The following is a 25,908-nucleotide window of genomic DNA, read 5'->3' on the forward strand; positions in this document are numbered from 1 at the left end:
AACACATCTCAAGTATCCTTATATTTCATAGAAATTTTAGTGCTTAAATGATTACTATGAAATTCACCCCAAATTTCCTTAGAGTTGAAAAGCAGTGAAGAATATACAAATATTTACTTTTCTCTTAAGTACCATCTTTGTATAGTACAACACTTTCATTTCTCTTAAAAACCTATGACAATTTATAGTCATTTTAAGATATAGAGCAAAATTCATGACTTTGAATTTTGAAATAATTACTAAGGTAAAAATGTTTAGATATCTTCACAAAATCTAACTGTCATTAAATTCCAGAAAATCTAACTTTAATAAATAAAGTACCATGATAAATAATCAAATTGAATTTCAACCAATTAAAATTATTAAAAGTGAGAAAGTTGATGGTTAAAAGCACAATTATGTTCTTTTAAGAAGAACTTAGTTCCTAAAAACTAGCACCATATTTTAAAAACACTATTTGATATTCCAAAAAGAAAAATTAATCTAGTGATTACATACTGAAAGTTGTCCTGATAAGAACTGCGGAACATCCCTCAACATGCCAGGACTCATGGGAGAGGTAACAGAAATAGAAGGACGATCCATTTTTTGAGATTCGAATGAGCTAGAACCTGAAACGATAATTATACATAAAGAATGATAATAATGGCTCTCCCCTGGTATTTAATAACCATTATGATATATATCTCATATTATTTATTTTTAAATGTTCACAAAATGTCATTATACAGACCATCAACCACAACATTCCAAATATACTTAGAGGTTATTTTTTTGGAAGCATAAATCCATAAACATAAAGGATTTTCTTAAGACCAACAGTGAACCATTTTCTGTGCAAATGATAGTAGAGACAGACCTCTACTTCAGAACTTAGTTACTTTTTATGTTATTAAAAATAGAAACAAGGAGGAATAACCAAAACACAAATCAATAAAGCGATGTAAAGACAGGCTGAACTTGCAATTCTAAGAACATAAGTGCTAGAATGTCCAAAATTATTAAATGTTTCTAGGAGGTGATTTTTTAAACTATATCTAGAAGGATATAACAGACTGGCAGAAAGGAAGTGAGAGACTATGTAAAAAGATACAGAACAGCAGAAAAAGCAGAATTACTGTACCCAGAAGGTATATGTATGAGTTTATTTCTATGGAGGGGAAGGGACAAGTTGCAAAGTGAATAGGAATAAAAGCTAATGGGATACTGTGGGAATTGTGTCCCTGGAATTCTGGGCTATTCACTTTGGCACTAATATATCCACAGTAAGTTTTATGAGTGAGATCAAAACTGCATTTGAGGAAGATGACTTCACCAGCTATTTAAAATGTGGATTGGAAGGGAGAGGGATAGAAAACAGTTAAGAGCAAATAGAATTGAATAAGATAATATTAGTACAGGTAGTGGAAATAGAATGGAAGGAAGGAAATCAGGCAATTTCATGAAAAAAGAAAATGAGGACTCAGAAACTAATTAAATGTGAGAGATAAAAGAAAGAGAAAGGAAAACAAGATTCCAAGCATAGTAACCAGACATGGGGTTAAGAAAGTTCTCTGTGTCTGTGGTTTTCTCTGGATAGGACAATGGTGAAATTCATTGGGATTTAGAACACTGTGGAAGATCTGTGTTTAAGGGAATGGGTGGATAAGAACTTAGTTTGGAACATAGTTACCCTACAACACATCTGAGATATCCAAGAGGAGATATGAGCAGGTAACTGGAAATACAGATAGGACCAAATCCAAATGTTGGGATAGAGGCTAGTGTTAGAAATTAAACTGCAGAGTTTGATGTCTAATTGGAGATACAGGTGGGTAAAGTTTACTTCCACAGAGAGTATAGTGTAAAATGAAGGGGAAACTGCAAGCCTTGGGATCAGAAGTAACGGTGAAAACTATTAAATTATTTAGCAAGTAGAAAGAATGATGCCTTTATTCTAAGAAATAAGCTGTTTTCTTACTCTAAAGCTTGCTAAGCTTCAGGTAGCAGTAAGACACTTAACAGAATGTATTCGTTAAACATAAAGGGATGAAGGAATAACGATAAAGCCTAGCTGGCAATTAAAACCATAAGAAGAAAAGAATTTACTGAGGAACCAGGAAACGAGAGTTAAGGACTGGGCTTGGAGAAACAGATTCTTCAATGTTTAAAAAATAAAAGATTGGATCTAATTTAAGAAAGGACTCTTGTCTCCACAGGAACAATTTCAAAATTGTAGCCTAGGTGCTTTTTATAATAAATAGCTAAAATAAGATAAAGGGTTACACACTGCTCATACAATATCTGAGTGATATAATAAAGGTGCATACAAGTTTTCCCTACCCCATAGGATTGTTGTAAGAATTCAGTGTGATAATATTGGTACAACATCAAGTGCAGGTGCAAGTATTAAATAAAATGGGGGTATGGAGAATGATGATAATATCATTTTATAATAATAATTGTATTATTTATTTATTGTGTTATGGGTTTATGTGATCATGATATTATTTTGGATAAAACAATTTAGCACTTAGCCAAAGGTGCTAAATCAAATAGGTCATGTGGCCATGTTTTAGGGTATAGAGTGATAGCATTCCAAAAAGACTTCACTTTTCTGGTGAAAATTTTAAAGAAATTTATACTTATAACCATAAATATGAAACTAAAAATCTATTTTGATAGTATATTCTCAATTATTGTGGTATATAGAGAATCTGACCACTTCTCACCACCTCCATTGCTACCACCATGATCTAAGTCACCACTATCTTGGCATCAGGTTATTAAGCTAGTACTCTCACTGGCCTCTTTGCTTCTATCCTTGACTCTATTTATTTTCAACATAGTAGCCTGATTTGAAGACTATCACTTCCAAACCATCCTATAAAGCTCCCAATTTCCTAAAAGTAAAAGCCAAAGTCCTTGGAGTGGCTTATACAGCCCATGCCATTTGACTGTCCATAATTCCTCTATCCTGACTCCTACCATTCTCCCCCTTGCTCACTCCATTCAGCCACAATGGCCTCCTTGCGTTTCCTTAAATGCACCCTAGGCTTTCCTGCCTTAGAGCCACTGCACTGGCTGGACCTGGTACCTGGAAAGATCTTCCCCCAGGTAACCACTCTTTCAAATTTTTGCTCCAATCCTTCCTCGTCAATGTGATCTATCCTGGTAAATGTATTCCAAATTGCAACCCCTGTCCTCCTTTCTCTAATATCACTAACTTTATTCTCAGTCAATCAAGAAATTTAGCTCTCTGGGAAAAATTCATTTGTTTAACATTTAAAATAGTACTCAAAAACAACTAGTAAAAAGTATTTATTTATTTGACATTATTTAAACGTATATGTCTACTGTTCCATTACCTCATAGACGTTAAATCAGAACTGTTATACCACTTTCCAAAAATATAAATCAGAATAAATTTAATTATTAGCTAGTTTGTTCCAAGCATTTCTCTCTACTTACTGAGGGTGAGATTACAAAATAGTAAATATTTTAAATGGGGGAGACTTGTAGGATGAAACTTTGGAAAGAGATATATTCATAATTTTTTATTGTGATGATGGTATATATGCTATATAGGTATTCCAAAACTTACCTAATAATGCAATTTAATTATGTACAGTTTACTGTAGTATAATTTAATAGTGGTATCTAAAAATCCATCGTAAAGATAACATGGTTAAAAAAATCTTAAAATATTACAGAATTTTGTAACTTTTTTCGCAGTGACATGAAATAATGCTAAATTTTCCATCTTTATGAGATTGTATACTTAACAACAAGATTAACATTTCTTATTTCACATTAATAGATAAAATACTTCATTTGACTTCTGATGAATGGATTAAATCATTAATAACATTTTCTTCTAGAATAAATGAGACTTACTGGACTCCAGTTGTGCATGTGTGCTATCAGGTATTCTAGGTATATCTCTGAAATGATAGAACAAAGAACACAAGAAACTATTTCAAAAATTAATGCAGCTACCATTTTGATTATTATCAACCTATATTATAAAAGGACAGTGTGAAATGAAGAAAACTATATGGTAGCAGGGTTATATAAACAAGAAACAAATAAGCCTTAGTACTTACTGCTAAGTAAAGTATTCTGGGCTAACCTCAACTACTTAAAAATAATTAAAATTGACATGAATTTGTAGCAGATTTACAAAAACATAGACTTTATTTTCTATGTGCCTCACTACACAAAAATTATAAAAAAATTTTATATTCAACAAGATAAGTTTTACAGATACATTTTAATTCTATTCTACTCCATTTTTACCTGCTGTTCTAACTCAATAACATTGAAGTACAAATAAAATATCATTAAGACAAAAATTAAAATATTCAGATTGTGATTGAAACTTTTTAAATGTAATAACATCATTGAAAAATGGCAAACATATTTCTTATTTGGACCCTCAAATTTACCTTGTAACTATATTTATACTAAAAATAAGTGTACATTTTTTAATATTAATGGTTAAGGTCATTCAGAAAATTACATAAAAGACTACAAATTATTAATATTTAAAATATTAAAGAAAAATATTTTTTGAGGATCCTTTAACACCAAGAAACACATTTGATAAACACATTAAGCTGGTACAGTGAAGTTTTACCAAAGTATAAAACTATGAGGACACAAAATTAAAAAAAAAATGGATACAACTGCATGTGCCACATTCATTACTTTGAAAGGAATATTTCAGTAAAACTAAGCTACAAACCTGAGTCATTTTCTCCAGTATTTTTAAAAAGAGATAAAAAAAAAAGAAAGCCTAATCATCTCCTGAATGAATGAAACTGGGCATTATTATTCTACAACAAGGAAGAATTTCTGTAGGCTACACCCCAAATAGGCATTTAATAATTCACTCTGTTTATATATTTTTCTATTACTTTTATTTATTTTTTTGTTTGTTTATTTAATTTTTCTTTTTTGAGACAGAGTCTCACTCTGTCACCCTGGCTAGAGTGTGGTGGCATCATCATAGCTCACTGCAACTTCAAAATCCTAGGCCCAAGTGATTCTCCTGCTCAGCCTCCTCAGGAGCTGGGACTACCTACAGGGGCATGCCACTAGAACCAGTAAATTTTTCTATTTTTTTGTAGAGATGGAGTCTCATTCTAGCTCAGGCTGGTCTTGAACTCCTGGCCTCAAGCAATCCTCGCATCTCAGCCTCCCAAAATACTAGGATTACAGGCATGAGCCACCGCGCTGAGGCTATTGCTTTTATTTAGGTATAAGTATATCTTATACATTGGCAAAGAATATAAGCTTCTATAAAGGAACTACTGCTGGGATATTTAATGAGTAATTTTCATAATTTAGGTGAAAGGATTATATTTATTACCTTTTGGAAATTGTCGATTTAATCTATAGAGATTATGTTTAATTAATAGGCATTATAAATTATAGTTATAAATTACAAAGCCAAAGAGTACTTTGGTGTTTGCTTATTTTTGGTCTGTTTACTCACCTATCTTAAAAGATGTCATGTTTTTCCTTAAACTATTCTATCTGGGAATTGTATGCCCTTTGGTTCTTTCTTTCCTATGTTGAAATCTCCATTTTGAAAAAATTAAGTGAAATTTGTAGACTATAGCTGATTGTCATTTCTACTATGTAGACGACCATACATAGTTCATGCAATTTATATTAAAAAAGTAATTATTACTATAATCCCCTTTCCCTAATGCCTTTAGCATCTACTAAGGTTCTACAATAATAAAAATAATAAACACCTAAATATTTCTTCTTCTTTTGTAATTAACTATATATTCTATCATGATCAGATAGAGATGTCATAAATTTTGGTAAGGTGTTTTTGGTAAAGAAGGAGAAAAAAGTGTTGTCTACAGAATAATTTATTTTCATAAAGCAGACATTTTGGGATTGCACATTATGAACTTTAATAGCAATCAATTTTACATGCATATAAAATACTGAAACCAACTTACCCAATAGGCCTTGAAACAACAAGCTCCACTTGTGGTTCGGGTTTGGATTCCAAAATGATGTTGTATACTTCCTCAAATGTGGCTCCTTGCAATAGCCTTCCATTCCATTCTAATACTTCATCACCTGTCATGTGTGTCAGTAATAATAATCTTAGAAAAAAAGTCTAATCCCATAAATGCACTCAAAACAAAAGCAATCTTAAACTTCAACAAACTCCATAAAATGAAATCACCATTGTGGAATGAGAAACATACTGAGAACACAGTTCTGGTGGCACAATATTTGATGATCAGGATAATTAGTATATTTCACTGACAAGGACAATGGTCAGAGGACAAAAAATTACGTAAAAGTTCTCTCTATGTGATTTATTAATAGAAATTCTCATTCTAGACAAGTATCAAAATCAGTTGCTTCTTTGAATATTTTATATGACTGTTTACTCCAGGTTTCTCAATATATACACAACTGAGCACCTTGTTTTCTTTAAAGGATTTCCATTGTCTAAGTTCTCTTGTAAAAAGCTCAATAATAGCATCTCTTGAAGGCACTCAAGTATCTCTCCAACAATATCCATTACTCAAGAGATAAGGGGTGACACATTTTAGGAAGTATGTATTTATCCATGAAGTTTGTTTCCAAAACTATGTTGGAATTTTTTCAAAAGAAAAATAAGGCTACAGGGAACAAAATAGGTTATAGATACAGATTAGAATATCCATTAGTAAAAAAATAAGATTAGTAAATACAAAAATTATTTTATCTACTATGGCTCAAGAAATAATGTTGTAACTTTTCACTAAAGAACAAAGATTTACATCTAAGTTAAATGAGCTCTTTGTTACTGGTAAAATCACTTCTAAATGAAGATAACTATTTCATAATTACTCAAGTTTAACAGTTTCTATGTAAATAATCAAAGGTAAAAACCTACCTGGTCTAAGATGTCCTACAGTATCAGCTAAACTTCCTTTTTTTACTTTGGTAATAAATGCACAGAGCCGACCTGATTCAGTCATCTTTCCTCCTACAACCTGTTTAAAAGAGGAAAGTATTAAAACAGGCATATTATTAAAATGAACATAGTTGAAGATTCAAGTAAAAAATACCTAGAACAATTTGTAGCATCTAAAACTATAATTTAATGTACTGAAGATCATTTCTTAAATAATTTATTGTTGCAATTAGGAACTGAGTATGTGTCCTATGAGCTCTTTTTTACCTATTTCAAACGTTCTGCATTTTAATTCATTATATGTTGAAAATATTCCACACCTCAGAAAAAACTTACCAATTTGTAATTCTGTCCTTATTATAGAATTCTAACTTTTGTCATTTCCAAAACTATATTACTGTAGTACTATATAGTTATATAAACATATCTAGTTCTATACTTAAAATATTATAACACAAAACATTTGTTTCTTTTACTATAATTCTGATATAGTACCAAATTGTCATTAGTTAGTAATCTTTTAGGCACATTAATAATGTAAACAATTATGATGTATCTTCCTTAAGAAAATTATAAAATTTACTTAATCTCACCATGAGTAATATAAACTTTAGACCATCTGCACCCCAATTCTTCTATTTTTATGTTTCTATTAAAATATATCTTTTAGAAAAAGAAAAATATTAGGAATAATGTTATGAAGTCTTATATATATACTTGTAAGATACTGGTCTCTTCCAAAATTAATGCTTTCATTCTGATCAACTGCCATTCAATCAATATCTCAACTTTATACCAAGTCAAGTAAACAATAGTAACTAATTTCACTGACTAAAATGAATTGGTTTGTCTCTTCTACATTGAATGAAAAGAATATGAATTCAAAAATCACTAATTTATTCTATGAATTTATTCTATAATTACAGTGAATTACACTCAACAATTCAGTTAATATTAACTAATTAGTCCTATGTTTGATTCTGCAAATTAAATATATAGATTTTAAGGACACACATCCCTATGTAAGTATTATAAAACTTTCTTGGCTTAACAAACTTTAATAATAATAATTAATTGTACTGACCATAATTATTATTGAAATCTTATACTTTGTCAGGCACTGTACTAATGTTTGTATATTGATTTATTTAACAATGGGCAACTAAACTTCAATTATCCCCATTGAACAGATAAGCCATCTGAGGCTAAGAAAAGTTTAGTTGCCCAACGTCATGTAGCTAGTAACTGCTGCAACTGGAATTCGAGGCCAGACTTCCTAACCTCTACATCACAGTTCTAACACTATACTGGGTAGATCTGGCTTTTGAAAAAAAAAAATTTGAGAGATGGGGTCTTGCTATATTGCCCAGGCTGCACATGAACTTCTGGGCTCAAGCCATGCTCCAGCCTCAGCATTCCGAGTAGCTGGGATGACAGGTGAACAACACTGCATCCATCAATGGGCAGATCTGGATTTAAATCCCACCATCATCACCCATCTTGTTGATACTGTGGGCAAGTTATGATACCTCTCCAAGCCTATTTCTCATCTGTTGTGAGTGTTAAATAAGATGACAGATGTAAAATGCTCAAATGAGAGCCTGCCACATGGTTGCTACCCAATAAATCTCAAAGTACACTTCCATCTTTCAGATGCTTATTTAATAAAATACAATAATTCCACACATACTCAAAGTTTCTTAATATCTCTTACTTACTATATTTTACAGGACAACTTCTGTAGCAATGGTCGAATTCTAAAAAATTTACTCTTTTTCAATTTCAATTTTTAATTGGCTATACCAAATCCACAAAAACCAAACAGAGCTCTATCTGGTGTTTACCAAATAATTTTCAGGTATTTTACAGTAAAATATAAATTAATATTTATATTTAATCTAACAATTATTTTTGAGTTTTCACACTTCCCCAGAGTATTCTCTCTCTTAGGTTCGTGCATGTACATACACACATTTTACTACATTAATATAAATTTATATTCCTATGTAATGCACATAGTATATTTCCCAAGTTTGCAAATTAAGTAATTGTATAAAACTATCATTTTAATAGAATATAAACATAGGCATAGACTTAAAGGACAAACTCTATAGGTAAAATGAACACAGTATTTAAGATTCAAATTGTTCCTAATCAGGTTACTTTCAATATCTTCCAAAATTACTTATATGAATATTATTGTGAAATAATTGCAACTTCCAAAATTACATATATGAATATTATTGTGAAATAATTGCAACTTCTTACTGGGAAAATGAAAAGTTTTGGATGATGAGCACAAATATTTGCAAATCTTGAAAAAGGAAAAATACCTCCACTAAATTGGTATAGGCAGAAAGAGTTATTAGATCCTTTGCCTTTCTGGTAAATCTGTAAAGGAGCATAGAGCCAAAATCTCAGACATTTTATCACATACCTTCAAGCCAAGCATTGCTCCTGAATCCCGAGGTACACTTCCATCTTTCAAACGCTTATTTAATAAAATGCGACCAATTAAACGATCTCCATCTTTAGATGGCTGCCAGGTCACAGGGTGCTGATATATTGCATCAATAAACATAAAAATTAATGTTTTTATCAATCATTTTATGACAAAAGATCTCTGTACATTCTCTTTAAACTGCAGAAATCCAAACCGTTATGATTACACAAACCAGTTTCTTCCTTTCCAAAGCACTGATCAAAAGGGTTTACTATATTATGCTTATTTCAAAATATGATTACTTCAAATTTTTACAATTTTATGACACAATACTGAAGTTACATAGCTCTACAAAATCTGAGAAATCTTGAAAATGTATGCAAACCCTAATTATCTACATGCTAAAGATTAATTAAAAATTCACAGGCAGAAAAAATAGATTGAAATTATGCAGTTGAACTCATTTAAAAATAAAAATTTCCTCTTCAGTTTTGAAAAATTTTGAAAGATGTATTACAGCAAAAATTAAAAGGTCAAATCGTATTAAAACATGAAATTTAAACCTATGATGAGGGCTTTCTTGAATAGATTTTTATATTAAAATAATAAAAAGTACACAAGCCCCAATAACTTTCCAGTTGAATCTGAATGGGAAAAATAGCTTTATTTAAAGATGAGGATAGACTACATTTCTCATTTCTTGGAGGTTCTTTTCTGATTCTTTCAGGACTTTGATCTATTTAGCAAATTACCCTTACTAGATAATTCAATGGTATCTATTGTTAAATAACCTTGACAACATTAGTAGTTTCTTTCTTTCTCAGGGTAGAACCAAGGCCTTTATAAATAATGACACCATTACATTATGAACGATATGCTAAATAGCAAAGTAAAGGATTTGTGTAATCATAGTAGTTTCACAGTTATCTAAAAGTAACATGCATATCTTCATGCAAAATTTAGCAGGCAAAAGACAAGTTCCAGTCAATCATATCTATATGGTAAAAAGATTTCAAAAGTCCCACTACACTAAAAGCAAAAATAATAAATATAAAAGCAGATGGCAATGGCTCTAATACTAATTAATACTACATTAATATGCTATGACAATAAAACAAAAGAGCAAAATGACAGTGAAAGGGAAAAAAGAAAAACAACTTTTTCTGTGCAAACAGACCCAATTATCTCCCTTTTGCCTGGGATTCAAACTATTAATAATTTAATTTTCATCCCAAGGAAAATATATGCAAGCAATCAAATAAGCCAATCCAAAAAATTATTCATTATTTGTGGTTTATAGTAACATTACAAAGTTCTCTCATGCGACCGTAGATAAAACATTCCTTTGTTCCTAAGTTTTATTTTTATTTACTTATTTTTTGGTATGCTGTCAACAATAAAAACAGCAAAGCAAGTAAGAGGTTTTTTGGTTTGGTTTGGTTTGGTTTGTTTTGTTTTTCTTTTCTGCACCTTAAGAAATGCTACATTGACCCTTGAAATGCCCTGTCCTTTTATTATGTTCTGTTTTAATGAGTGACAGAGAGCAAACGAAGACCAAATGAGCAGATTAAAAGGCAGGCTCCACAATCTCAGTACCTTATCACTATGGCTATGCTCCTCGTTAAGGGTTGTGCTACTACACGTATCTACCCCAGAGTCCTTAATCTGAGGCTCAGACCATTCCAAATCCTCTTCCAAAGAGTGGCCACCAAAGTACATCATTTTCTTTTGTCTCTCAGACCTGGTGTTAGAGTCCGACAAAACTGCCTGCTCACTAGTTTTTCTTTTTCCCTTTTGACTGTCCCCTACAGGTGTGGGATAAAAAAAAAAAAAAAAAAAAGATACAAAAAAGAAAACATGCAAAGGTGTAAATAAAAAAGGAAAAGTGAAATGATAACAAAAATTAAATAGTAAGGCTCCACATGTCTCACCAAAGACATTGGGGATGCCTCACTGCTATGCCAAGACGTATGATCCAACCAGTTGTAATCCATGTCTCCTGTGAGTCAGACAAAAGAGTGCAGTAAAGGAGACGGCGAAAGAAAGGACAGACAGAGACATTATAAACATTTTAAACTGTGATCCTGTCTGGTTTCAAGAGCTTTGTGTGTAGCACTCATTATATATATCAAAAGAAAGCTAAGATTCCAAATGAGTAAAATTTATAGAATGCAGAATATAAGGTTTATGTCCTCTAAACAGACGCTACAGAAGAAAAGTCCTGCAAGAAGAGAAAAGGCTAATAATAAACGGAATAGAAACAAAAATAATTGTATATGCTGAAAAAGAAAAAGACTATCACCTATGTCTCTAACTCATTCTATTTTTCTTTCATGCTGGACTAAAGACGTAAGTTTGTTCTCCAAAGATTAAGGAACATTTAAAAAGTAAACTGGTTTGCCAATAACCACTATTTTAAAAAGCCAAATAACTAATGTTGTTCCTACAATGCTGTATGATATTCTTTATAAAGTTGAAACCTCCTAAGAAATGTGAGTGGTTAAAAAAAGAACTGGTTACACAAAAGATTAATTTTGTATGAAAATGACAAAACAGATATATTCAATTTCTACTAGTAAAAATAAAATAAAATTTACTTAAATATAATGAATTTAATATTACTTTGAAACAATTTTTCAATTTTTTTCAGAAATCACATTTTATTAAGGGTAAATTTAAAACTTTTGTCAATTTATGTAATTGGCAACTAAGAATGTATATTCATTTACTAAACTTACATGCTTCTTATTGGTTTATATTTGGAAAAAAAAAACCAAACTTCTTTTTAGTCTATATGTACACATCTATTTTTTTAATTCAACTTATACTTTCATCTATTTAAAAATCTTTACTGAACACCTTCCATTTACTATGTATCGTGCTAATCCCTAGTGTAAGGGTTAAAACAATGAAACATGCTTACAACAGAGTAGGGATAAACACAATAAATCATCAGTGCCATATAAAATAGAACAAAACACTGTGAGAGAGTATAATAAGGCCTAATTCAGATTTGGGGGTCAACAAACATCTCCCAAGTAATTATGTTTAAAATGAGAACTCAAAGATGTGACCTAACAGGCAAGTAAGGAGACAGAAAGATGAAAAGGGGAGAAAAGAACTTTCCGGGAAGAAGTAACAACACGTGGTACTGTAAAAAAACTAAAGGAACACCAGCATATCTGACCACAAAGAATGAGGGAGAATACAGTGCTAAATGAAACTGGTGAGGCAGCACAGAGCAGCTTAGATAGGTCTCCTTTTGCCATATTAAAAATTATGAATTTCAACCTTGAAAAATTTTAAGTAAAATGGTGACATGATTTGACTAACATTTTTAAAAGATGAATCTAAGTATTATATTGCAACCGAGTTGGAAGACATCAAGAGTTAAGAGGCATTTGCAATAATCCTTGGGAAAGGTGTTTATGGTTTGAACAAAGGGGATGCTAATTGCCATGGTAGGAAAAGAGGGAATTGAGAGCTGTTTTTGAAGTAGAAATTACAGTGTTAATAAATAATGAAGACTCAAGGTTAACTCCCAGGTTTCTGGCATTAACAAGTGAATGAAAGAAAAGGCAATTTATGAGATGGAGAAGACTGGAGAAATAGTATCTTTCGGTAAGGAAGGAGTAAAAGCAAATTATTCTATTCATAGACTCTAAGATGCCATTGACTGTAAGAGTCATAAATTTCAGGACACTAAAATGATAAAAATATGCATCTTAGAATTTATTAAATATGGTGGTTGCCTTTGGATATATTATTTGAAACAAGTGGGCATACAAGAAAGCAATGAGTTAAGCTGTAATAAAACTTAGAAGTTTTGATCTGTACACATAAATTGAGAATTATGATTAATAGCATACAGACAAAAATGAGTGAGATCATTTAGGAACAGAGGGTAAAATAAGGACCCAGATCAAAGTCTAACATTTAGAGTCTGATTTGACAGGGAGAAAAAAAAAATGAGAAAGAGCATGCAGAGGCCTGGCAGTGGCTCACCCCTAGAAGCCTAGCATTCTGGGAGGCGGAGGCAGGAGAACTGCTTGAGGCCAGGAGTTTGAGACCAGTCTGAGCAAGAGCAAGATGCCATTTCTACAAAAAATAGAAAAATTAGCCAGGCAGGGTAGTGCACACCTGTAGTCCCAGCCACTTGGGAGGCTGAGGCAGGAGAATCACTTGAGCCTAGAAGTTTGAGGTTGCAATGAGCTATGATGACACCACTGCACTCTAGCCCAGGTGACAGATGAGACTCTGTTTCAAACACAAACAAAAAAAAGAGCATGCAGAGAAAAAACAGGAAGAAGGGAGGGAGATAGAGGAATATCTCCAAACCAAAGAGAAGAGAATTTCCTAAAAAAGAGGGGAAATCAAATATATTGAATGATTTCTTTATATCAAATAAGATGAGCTGAAAAGTGTGCATTTGATTTGGGAACCATGAAGATCAGTAAAGATGTTAGAAAGAGCATACTGAGTAGAATGATGAAAATTGAAATCAGATTGAAAGTTATCGAAGAACCAAAGGGAGGTGAGGAAGTAGAAAAATTGTGTGTAGACAAACGCCCCTCACAGTGAAATCTTCAGAATAGCATTATCAGAATCACCTGGGAACATGTTAGACATGCAGATTCTTGGGTGCCACCCTACACCTAATGAATTAAAAATTATGTTGGTGGGGCCTAGCAATCTATGTTTTAATAACCCTTCCAGTTGATTATGATCTCACTAATGTTTGAAAATTATGGGAGACAATTCTTTTAAGAAATTTATTCATGAAGGAGGATGAATATTATCCAACACACATAAAATACAATTTATAGAAAGAATTGCATTCTTTAAGCTGTTACTAGAGAAGTGCTTCCCAAACTTTTTCATGCCACAAATAAACAATTACAGTATTATTAAAACACACCAGGGTAAATGGAGATGACCAGCTCAGCGGATACTTATGCTCGTGCCTGGGTGGCTAGCCAAAAACTTAAGAGTATTTGTTTCTTAGAAAACCTGTAACCCTTTCAAAATACATTATTGTTCCACAATAAAGCATAAAAAATCTGTAAATTAGAGAAAAAAATAGTAGGGAGCCTGTAAATCAAAATTCTTGACTGGTTTATGTGAAGTTAGGAGAATTCAGCTCACAATCTATCTTCTGTCCCTATGCTTGTAACCTATCAGAAAGGCAGAAATACAGTTCTTCGGTAAATAAAGGAAATAACCTATTTAAGTATTTGAGGCCAAAGTAAAAACATCTGATTGACCAAAAAAAGGTGTCATATATGATAGGCACTAAGTAAATACTTGTTGGATAAGTAAAAATTAGTGTCACTGTAAGAATTAAATAAGATATTGAATATAAATCATTAGTTCCCTTAGTATAGAAATATTAATACCTATCCCTTAATATTCTTATTTTGTGTAGTTTCGAAGGGCAGAACTAAGACAATAAGATGTTTTCCTTTAGTAACAGTACAAAAATGTATTGCTAGGCTTTCTAGTTCTAGAACAAGAACTAGAAGACACAAAAAGAACCAAATGGAAATATTAGAATTTAACAATAACTGAAATAGAAAAAGCAAATGTATGGGCTCAACCACAGAATGAAGAGGACAAATGAATGACACAATGAACTTCAAAATAGTACAACAGGAATTATCAAATCTGAAAAACAGACAGAAAATAGACTAAAAGATAAAATAAAATGAACAGAACCTCAGGAATCTGAGGGACTATAAGAAAAGGTCTAACAATCGCAGGTCCAGAAGGAGAGAAGAAAGTGAATCTGGCTAAAACAGTATTCAAAGAAATAATGGCTGAAAATATCCCAAATTTGGCAAAAGATATAAGCCTATGGATTCAAGAAAGCTATGTAAAACCCTAAAAAAGAAATACCCAAAGAAATCTGTACCAAGATACAAAATAATCAAATTAAAAACTAAAAACTAAATATCCTGAAACCTTCAAGAAAAAAACACCACCTTACCTAAACTTAGGGGGAAAACAATTCAAATGACAGCAGGTTTCTCATCAGAAACCTTGGGGATCAGAAGAAAATGGCACAATATTTTTCAACTGCTGAGATAAAAGAAATGTCAATCTGAATTCTAAATATGATGAAATTATCTTTCAGGAATGAATGAGAAATAAAAACATTCTCAGACAAGAGAAAACTAAGATAATTTGCCATCAGCACACCTACCCTACAAGAATGGCTGAAGGAAGTTCTGGAAACAAAAGGGAAACCAAAAAGAAGGAACATGGAAATATTGAGAACAAATAAAGAACATGATAATCAAAAATATGGATAAATACAATAGACTTTCCTTCTTCCCCTGAGTTTTCTAAATTATGTTTCATGTTTGAAGTGCAAAGTATACATTGATGTTGTTTTCAATGTATATGGAAGAAATATTTAAGATAATTCCATTATGAGATAAAAGGGAAGATAAAGGAACTTAGAAGATGGAAAGTTAAGGTTTCTACACTTCACTCTAACTAGTTAACTGTCAACACCAATAGAGTATGCTAAGTTGTACACATGTAATATATTATCTAGAACAACCACTACAAAAAAATCCCTCAAAACAAACAAACAAAAAGAGATACACTTACAAAACACTATGGGTAAATCAAAACACAATTTAAAAAATATACAAATAATCCATATGAAGGCAAGGAAAAGGAAATAGAGAAATGAAAAACAAAATGAACAAACAGAAAACAAAAAAGAAAATGGCAAATAGCAATAGAACTGCAGACCAATATCCCTCATGAATGTAGATACAGAAATCCTTAACAAAACATTAGCAAATAGAATTCAGCAATATGTAAAAAAAAATATACACTATGAACAAGTGGAGTTTATTCCTGGAATGCAAAAGTGGTTGAATACTTGAAAATCAAACGTAATCCACCATATTAATAAGTTAAAGTGGAAAAATCACATGATTCTATCCATTGATCATTGATACAGAAAAAGCATTCATGGTTAAAAAAAAACTCTCAGAAAATAAGGAATAGAAGGGAACTTGCTCAAATTAATAAAGGACAACAATTAAAACCCTACAACTAAGATCATACTTAATGATGAAAGGCTGAATGCTTTATAGGAACAGAAATTTCACCAAATAGGATATCTTTGTTTGCCAACAGCCAAAAAGTGGAAACAACCATGTCCTTCAATAGGTGAATGGCTAAACAAACTGTGGTTAAACCATGGAATGCTACTTAGACATTGAAAGGAAAAAATTATTGATCTATACAACATGAATTGACCTCAAGGGCCTTATGATGGGTGGAAAAAAAATCTCAATATGTCATACTGTATGATTTCTTTCAAGTAACATTCTCTACATGATAAAATTATAGGGAGGAAGAACAAATAAGTGGTTAGCAGAGGTTAGGGCTGGTGGAAGGATTTACTATAAAGAGATAGCATAAGGAAGATCTTTGTGGTGGTAGAGTAGTTCTGTATCTTTATGGAAGTGGTGGTTACATGAATCCATACATGTGATAAGATGTCCTAGAACTAAACACACACATTGGTCCAATGTCACGTTCCTGGTTTTGATATTATATTATAGCTATGCAAGATACAACTGGAGGAAACTGGATGAAGTACACATGAGATCTCACTGTACTATCTTTGAAACTTCCTGTAAATATACAATTATTCCAAAGTAAAAAGTTAAAAATAATGTTTTGCTGCCGTAATAGACAGTTATCAAACCCATCATAGGAGGTGTTCAAAGAAAAAGATAAAGCACCACTTGTCATCATGATGTAGCAATAATGAATGTTTCCGTTGGAAGTTACACAAAAAGCACACTAAATCCTATTTAACTCTGATGTTTAATGATTCTATTAGAACAAGTTAAACATATTTAAATATGAGAACTTGGTTAAAAATAATTGAAAGAGTCAGATCTAGACTAAAATTTCTTCCTTTACTTACCTGTACTGTAAAATACAAACTAACCCAATTGGGATATGTGCGTGTGTGTTCTACACATAAAAAAGTTAAGATATTTTATTTACAACATGTTTTGTACAGTCAATAAATTAAAGCAGGAGTTTATTAACTGTTTTATATAATTTTTTCCTTATAGGTTAACAAAAATTTAAAAATTAAATCACATAATTTATAAATGCACTTTTCAACATCCTCATTTTTAACTTAACCATGTTTATAAAGTCACAGCATGTTGTGACAGAAAGAGTTTTATAGGTGAAGATAGAAAAATCAATGCTAAAGTATTAACTCCATCCCTTATCAATTTTATGACTTGAGCAAGTCTTTTAATACATTAGGCCTCATTTGCTCATCTGTATAAAAAGAGATTGTGATATCTCACAGATTGCTGAATTTAAAGAAGATAATAGTCATGAAAGTGCTTTGCAAATTATAGAGTCAAATCAATGTTGATGGTATCATGATCTTCAATATTATTTAAAAAAATATTCTAACTTTCATTCTAAATAGGTAGAGAAATTTCAGCTTATGACTATTTTATTTTTCCTCTCATTTCTCTTGATTTTTACCTTGCTCCTCAATTTATCAGGCTATGTATGTTTGCATTTCCCAGTGTATTCCACGGAACACTGATTCTGCAAAATGTTAACAGGCTTGTTAATAGGCTTGAGTAATTTAAAGGTTCTCTAGTAAAATAAGGCTGGAAAACTCTGTATTAAACATAATTAAATAAATTTTTTGAGTGCAGGATTTTTTCTTATATTAATAGTAATGACAATATGCTCCATTAAGAGGATTATAGAATATACAGTTCCCACAAACTTCATTGAAACAGAAACGCAGAAACCTGCTCAGAGAACAAGTGTCTCAGGAACTACATGTATTTTTTTTTAAGAGACAACATCTTACTACGTTGCCCAAAGTAACATAGCCTTGAACTCTTGAGCTCAAGCAATCCTCCCACATCAGTCTCCCCCGAGTAGCTGTGACTACAGGTCAGGAACTGTATTTTGAGACATAATGCTGAAACTTTCCTAGAAGTTCATCTTAACTCATAAGATAGTCATTAAAACTAATAATAAAGCTTAAGTCTTGGCTGGGCGCAGTGGCTCACGTCTGTAATCCTAATACTCTGGCAGGAGGATTGCTTAAGGTCAGGAGTTCGAGACCAGCCTGAGAAAGAGCGAGACCCCCCCCCCATCTCTACTAAAAATAGAAAAAATTGGCCGGGCATAGTGGTATGTGCCTGTAATCCCAGCTACTCAGGAGGCTGAGGCAGGAGATGGCTTGAGCCCAGGAGTTTGAGGTTGCTCTGAGCTGTGATGAGGCCTCAGTACTCTAGCCTGGGTGACAGAGCAAGACTGTCTCAAAAAAAAAAAAAAAAAAAAAATGCTTAAGTCTTTCCCATTCCCAGGAAAATGTTCACTGTTAAGGAAACTCAAAGCCCAACTTAAAAAAGTCATATAGAAGGAATATTATCTAAGGCAATGGTTTTCAAATTATATTCCATGGAGTTGCTTCTGAGACAACTGTTGGAGAGTGTATGGCAGACTGATTCTAAGGTAGTGCCCTATAATCCTCACCTCATGGTCTTCATGTCTTTTGGGGACCTATGACTTGCTCCTAACCAGGTGGCAAGATGGCAAGGTGATGGGATGTTACTTCCATGATATTGCTAAGTTTTCTAAGACTCTGCCTTGCTAGTCAGGAGCCTTGCTAGTCAGCATGCTCTAGACACATTCTTTGCTGGCTTAGTGAGTAAGGAGCCATGATTTAAAGCCCATGTGACAAGGAACTGCAGGCACCCTCTAGGAACTGTGGGCAACCTGTAGGAATTGCAAGCAGCCTCTAGGAGCTGTGCGGGAGCTGAGGGCAGCTTCTAGTCACAAGGAAACGAATTTTGCCAACAATCTTATTGAACTTGGAATCAGATTCTTCCACTATTAAGTGTACAGATAAAAATGTAGCCCAACCAACACCTTGATTGTAGCCGTGCCAAACCATGCTAAGACTCCTGACCAATAGAAACTGTGATATAGTAAATGTGTATTGTTTTAAGGCACTAAGTTTTTGGTAATCTGCTCTTAATTCATTGCCAGCTCTGAAAGTAGCAATTTTTAAGGATAGGGACCAAACCATAAAAGTCAGTAGATCTAAAGGGCCAGATATGCTTAGACCAAGTCTCAAGCTCCAATACAAAAGCAAGGCTAGCTAAAATACAATGGTATTTGAAAGACAAAAATAAACATTATCCATAATTAGCTTATTTTTTAAAAAATCTTGCTCCTTTGGTATTTCCAATGTATTCTTCTTTAACAACATGTAATTGACTAAATGATTATATATATTACATACATTAAAATTAATCTTAATAATTGCACACTGTGAAACTGTTCTAGGTTCTATGGATATACTATAAATAAGAACTCAAGAAATTCACATTCTAGAAAGGTAAAATATATAGTGTGTGTATGTATATGTGTGTGTGTATATATGTATATACCATAGCATAGTATAACATAATATATATCCATGCTATCCTATTTCATTACATCTAAGTTGCTATCAATTGTAGCATGTACCATTATTTTATGTATCACTAGGAATCCTGTCATTAAATGATTAAATGACAAGCATTTGATTGTGAGAAGTAGCCCTTAAAAAAATTAAAGTGTGAAAAAATTTGCTTCTTAGAATAAAAAAATTATGGCATTTCATGAAAAGAATATTAACTAATCAGAAAGGGGAAGAGATTAATAGGAAATGCTTCAAAATAGAGGTGATATTTAAGCTGCACCTTGAAGAATTCAGTAAGATATTTATCAAGAGGAAAACAAGTACAATCCTTACGGAGAAAAGAGAATCATCAAACTATGGCTGCTATATGAATACAGCTGTACAAAAATATTTTTTCTTTATAGCCTTATTCTATAAGCATCTTTCTATTTTAAAAATTTTTTGTTTTACTTTTTACACTTTTTTGTTAAAATTGAAACACAAATACATACATTAGCCTAGGCCTGCACAGGATCAGGATCATCAATATTACTGTCTTCCACCTCCCTATTTTGTCACACTGGAAAGTCTTCAGGGGCAACAAATCACAAGGAGCTATCAGCTCCTATGATAACAATGCCTTCTTCTGGAATGCCTCCTGAAGGACCTGCCTGAGGCTGTTTTACAGTTAGCTATTTTTTTTTTATAAGTAGAAGGAGTACACTCTAAAATAGCAATAAAAAGTATAGTAAATACATAAACCTGTAGCCAAGTCATTCATAATCATTACCAAGTATTATGTACAGTGCATAATTGTATGTGTTATTCTTTTATAAGACTGACACACAGTTAGGTTTGCTTACACCAGCATCACCACAAACACCTGAATAATGCATTATGCTATGATATTATACAATAACTATGACATCACTAGGTGATAGGAATTTTTCAGCTCCATTATAATCTTATAGGACCACCATAGTCTATATGGCCCATTATTGATTGAAATCTTGTTATATGGTGCATGACTGTACTTAAATGAGAAGGAAAGGAGAGGAGTAAAACTACCACAAAAAATTACAAACAGCCTATAGAATATGACCTGAGTGTGACTTATATATAACTCTGTAAAAAATGTTTGGGAATTGTTGATCTTTATTATCAATTCACGTAACTAATTTCATCAAATGTGAAACAACATTATTCTATGTATTGCCAAAAGAGAAAAATCAAATACTGCCCATTATAACTGAAAGATGCCATTAATTATAGGACTTGCCCTAATTTCAGAAGTGATAAAACAGGAAAAATGTGTCTTAGATTTGATAAAATACTGTACTTTGTTCATGGGAGTCACTCAAGGAGAATTAGGAATCAGAAGATAAGAAATCAGAATCTACCTTGTCCATGAAATGGCTGATAATCTTAAGCCAATCATTTTATGAAGTAAATTATTTTGCAAAGATCCCACTCTTCTAATACAATGTGATTAATAATAAATGGCTGATCGATACCTACACATTATAACCTACTATGAAATCATTATCAACCTAGAATAATAATCTTGAATTGAGGCCCTCTTTCAGGTTCTATAAAATAATAATGGCATTTATTGGCTGCTTACTTACTCTGTGCTAGGGAATGGGATAAACAATAGGACAGACTGTGTTTTCCAAAGACAGCTACACCATTACATACCCCATTCCACGTGCTCTAGCTACGATGTTAAAATGACACTAAGAGGTGGGTGTCTATATTGAACTCTGGAAGATTTTGAACCAGTAAAATTCAGAAAGTAACACTGTTTTGTCTTCTGAGGCTATGTTTAAAAGGACAGCATCATTTCTTCTTGACTCTCTCAGGACATGTACCTTAAGAGGTATGAACCAATATATAAGAAATCTGTTTCTCTGAAATTGTTATGCTACAGAAATCACACGGAGAGGAGGAGGGGAGAGATCACTTGATCCACAGATACCATGAGGATATTAAACATTTTATTTAATAAATAAAGCAAATAAAGTTTTTATTTAACATAAAATATAGTTTTATGACACTAAGTTTTAGGGATAATTTGTAGTAGCTAGGATATACACTCTACATGATTATCTTATTTAACTATGACAAAAACCATTTGAGCTAGATAATGTATCCATTTTACACATGAAGAAACTGAGAGATTAAAATAAGTTGCCAAAGGTCACATTATTAGGATATAATAGAGCCAGGATTAAAAACCCATGTAGTCTGTCTCCAAAATCCACATTCTTAAATCCTATGCTAAAACTAAATTCTATGCTAAAAATAAACTCTGTGGCATTATTATCCTACATATTTGATCCTATTTAATAACTCAAAGGTCACATAATACAAATAGCCTTTAATTTGTGACATTAAAAGTAATTCTTTTACTAAGTAATTAAGTACTTTGCAATGGATATAAAACAATTTTCAAGAGCCACATAAAATGGCTAAAAATAAAATTAATCTAATATCAGTAAGCAGGAATAACCATTAGGAAATTCATAACTTGGGGACTGAGCACAGTGGCTCATGCCTATAAACTCAGCACTTTGGGAGGCAAAGGCAGGGTTGTTTGAAGCCAGAAGTTTGAAATCAGCCTGGGCAACGTAGCAAGATCTCATCTCTATAAAACATTTTTTAAGAAAAATTAGCCAGGTGCACAGGCCTGTAGTCCTAGCTACCTAGGAGCCAGAGGCAGGAGGATCGCCTGAGCCCAGGAGTTCAAAGTTACACTGAGACATGATTGCGCCACTGCACTCCAGCCTGGGTGACAGAGATCCTCCTTAAAAACAAATTCATCACTTGGGTTTTAGTAAATAGTCCTCTTAGCAATTTGAATATATTAATTTAATCTAAACTGAGGTAACCTGAAAATCTTACAATCAGGAGTAGGCCCATGAGAATGTGTTTTCACAAGTATGTGAGAAGTCTACTAAGTTATTATTACGAAGTTGCATTCATATACAGTTCTAATTTCTTTTCCTTAATAGTTCTTTCATTTGTTTTAATTAGTACTAGTTAATGCATTCTGAGCCTTATAACCAAAGTAAAAGAAAGAGTTTTCTTAAGCTAAGATATAACTGACATAATTCATACAATGTTAGAGCAGAAAGAAATTGAATACCTGCTCTTGATTGCTGAAAAAATTAAAAAAAGAAATTTAAAAATATTTTTCATTCATTCAACTCATTGTTATATACATTCATCCATTTATTCTAAAAATATTTGTTGATAGCCTACCATGTGCCAGGTTTCAGGCTAATTGCTGGGATAAAACAGAGAAGGAGAGAAATAAGATCCCTACCTTCAAGAAGTTATATGTAATAGAAAAGGACAATTAAGAAGCTCATTCCCTATAGTGCCCTAACTTAAATAATTCTTCTAACATACTGAGATTTACAATCCATAGAACCTATCACCATTTTGTTTTTTGGTCTTTTTTTTTTCCTCACCTCTTTTAAGTTTTCCTTATTTCTATCTATACACAGTTTAAATTCCATGGTCCATCATTAAAATCTCACACTTACAAATATTTTTAATTCTTTTGCCTTCTGTCCTTTCTTGGTATTCACTTGGCAAAACCCAAATAATGGCTAAACTGAGTTTGCAATCTACTTATTGTTTTCCCCCAGGTAGCTGAATATATCTAGAGAAAAATATAAAACCACGCTAACTAGTCTCCATTAAAATTTATAATTATCAATCCCAAATCAGCTCTTATTATAGCTCTTCACTACAATTGCTACATTTCATTGGTTTGTTATCTCCCCCACTCACCAAGATAAGCATTTAATATTTTCTCTATCTATAGAACTCATAAAGATAGAGAGTAGACCGGTGGTTACCAGAGGCTGGGAAGAGGAGCAGGAAGGAATGTATGAAAGGAAAAAAAAGAATATGACTGTATTTATTACCACTGAACTGTACAATTGATAATGGTAAAGATGATAGATTATATGTGTATATTTTACCACAATAAAAAATAAATGTTAAAAAAATCCTAGTCTCACAGAACATTCATTTATTTTAAAAAAATAAAATTGCTTATTACATTAGAGAACTTAGTATGTATCAGACACCACTGTAGATGCTTCAGTATGCTATTTAATCCTTACTGTAAGCTTATCATACAAATACTACTATCTCCATTTTACAGATGAGAAAAGTAAATATTACAAAGACAAAATGACCAAGGTTACATAGCTAATAAATATTTGAACATACATTTAAAACCAGACCTATTTACCTTTACCTTTAAATTGTCTTATCACTGACAGCAAAAATGCTCAAAAACTAAATCCTACCTTGAGAGTGTATGGGTAATTTGATTTCATGAAATAAATTACATTGCTTAAAAAGTGAAGCAAGGTAACTTAAATTCTGAAGAAAATAAATGGCCATAAGAAAAAAAGGAAAATGAATTATAACAAATTTTTAAAAGTTAAACTTTTTTTAGTTAAAAGTTTTTAAAGTTAAAGTATTAATGACAATTTACTCATCTTTAGAAAATATCATTAACTGATCTCAAGATAATTTAAAATGAACAATGAGTACTATACTATAAATCAGGAGCCAGCAAACTTTTCCTCTAAAGAGGCAGATGGTAAATATTTCAGGCTGTGTGGCAAAGAGCAAAATTAAGGATATTATGTAGGTCTTAAATAATAGTGAAGACAATTTTCCACAATTTTTATTGATGAAATTTAAACTATAAAAATAATAATTGAGTATAATTTTTCAAAACACAGGCCTACACATTTTTGGGGATAACATTTCATTTAATTGGGGTTCAGATTTAGTGTTTCCTATCATCAAAATTAGTTGCAAATGTTAATCTGTTGATGCTGATCTGTAAAAAGATATATTTCATCTTCAAAAATTGTCTGCATACAGATAGGTACTGGAAAACACTGACATCAATTGACAAGCATATGATCCTAATTGAACATATCCATTATTTGTAAGACATTCATAGATTTTTACTAGATTCTTCTTTCTTATAACATAGCAGATTAGTTATTTCTTGTTGAAGGTTAGGTGGAAGGTACTCAATTTTACAGTTAAATGGATTTTGAATATGGAAAGTTTCTTTGCATTCACACTGGGGCCCAATAAACACTGCTAGAACTGTAATTTGAGCTTAGAAAATATTTCTATTGTAAATTTCTGTAGTAACAGAGATGTGGGTTTTTTATTTTATCTTTTGACACCAAGAAAAGTAAATAAAGCAACTTGACATCACTTATGATTCAAACAACATTAGTGGTTGAAATAACTTTACCACAGTATAAGTTTGTCTTATAACCATTGTTTTCTGTCTTGTAATTTTAGGTTAAATTCATTGGGAAAAATAATCACATCTGGAGCAAAAGCTAATTGTGAAAGCCATTCACTGTTTAATAATAGCAGTTGAGGGAAGTTCTCATTCAGGAAACTTTCAATATCAATCCTGGGCTTGAAAAAAATGTAATTAAACTCTACCACTGATCTAAGACAACAAACTACTGTGGAGGGGAAAATCAGGATACTCAGCTTCTATTTCTCACAAAAATTGATAAAAATTAAGTGCACAAGAGCAAATAAAGCTCACCATTGACACTACTGCTTCAATAACACATGACGGATTAAAATATTTACTGCTGAGTACCTGGTGGTAAATAATACACTCAATAACTACAGATTTTTACCATCACATGCTTTAGATATTTGCCAAATAAACCTTACATCTGTTGACTCATTCATAGCTAAGAAAAATGACCTCAAATCATTTGCCTTATTTTTTTAATTAACCAACATCCTTAAATCTTCAAGCAGCTGTCTCATGAAAAGCCTAATAGTCTTAAGCAAGTATATTTTCCCTGGGCATATTACTTCAGCTGCTGCATTCAAAAATGATTTAATTAACTTGCTATTGGTAAATGGTTTTCTTGGCTTGCTAATAAATGAGCTACTTGGAAACTTACTTTGGTGTTAGTCTCATTTTCACTTATTTTTGTGAAGAAATTCTGCTATGATAACACTCCATTTTAAATTTTCAAGTTTTTCTGTCCTTTG

The 25,908-nt window shown here is 32.0% G+C and overlaps 1 protein-coding gene across 36 annotated transcripts in view; it reads right to left on the reverse strand.

Moving 5' to 3' along the window:
* Nucleotides 1-25,908, reverse strand: part of RIMS2 (regulating synaptic membrane exocytosis 2) — a 640,638-nt gene that overhangs the window by 296,585 nt on the left and 318,145 nt on the right. For 26 of the 36 annotated variants that reach the window (XM_069466139.1, XM_069466134.1, XM_069466120.1 and 23 more), the window contains 6 exons: nt 11,291-11,358; nt 9,354-9,473; nt 6,896-6,995; nt 5,961-6,084; nt 3,877-3,923; nt 499-611 (listed from right to left, as the gene is read on the reverse strand). In XM_069466139.1, coding sequence (XP_069322240.1) covers nt 499-611; nt 3,877-3,923; nt 5,961-6,084; nt 6,896-6,995; nt 9,354-9,473; nt 11,291-11,358 — 572 coding nt within the window. Of the gene's footprint in view, nt 1-498; nt 612-3,876; nt 3,924-5,960; nt 6,085-6,895; nt 6,996-9,353; nt 9,474-10,955; nt 11,165-11,290; nt 11,359-25,908 lie in introns of all 36 variants that reach the window. The other 10 variants (XM_069466111.1, XM_069466135.1, XM_069466114.1 and 7 more) reach the window with 1 other exon arrangement.

Source organism: Eulemur rufifrons, chromosome 3 (genome assembly GCF_041146395.1).
Source record: "Eulemur rufifrons isolate Redbay chromosome 3, OSU_ERuf_1, whole genome shotgun sequence".
Lineage (NCBI taxonomy): Eukaryota > Metazoa > Chordata > Mammalia > Primates > Lemuridae > Eulemur > Eulemur rufifrons.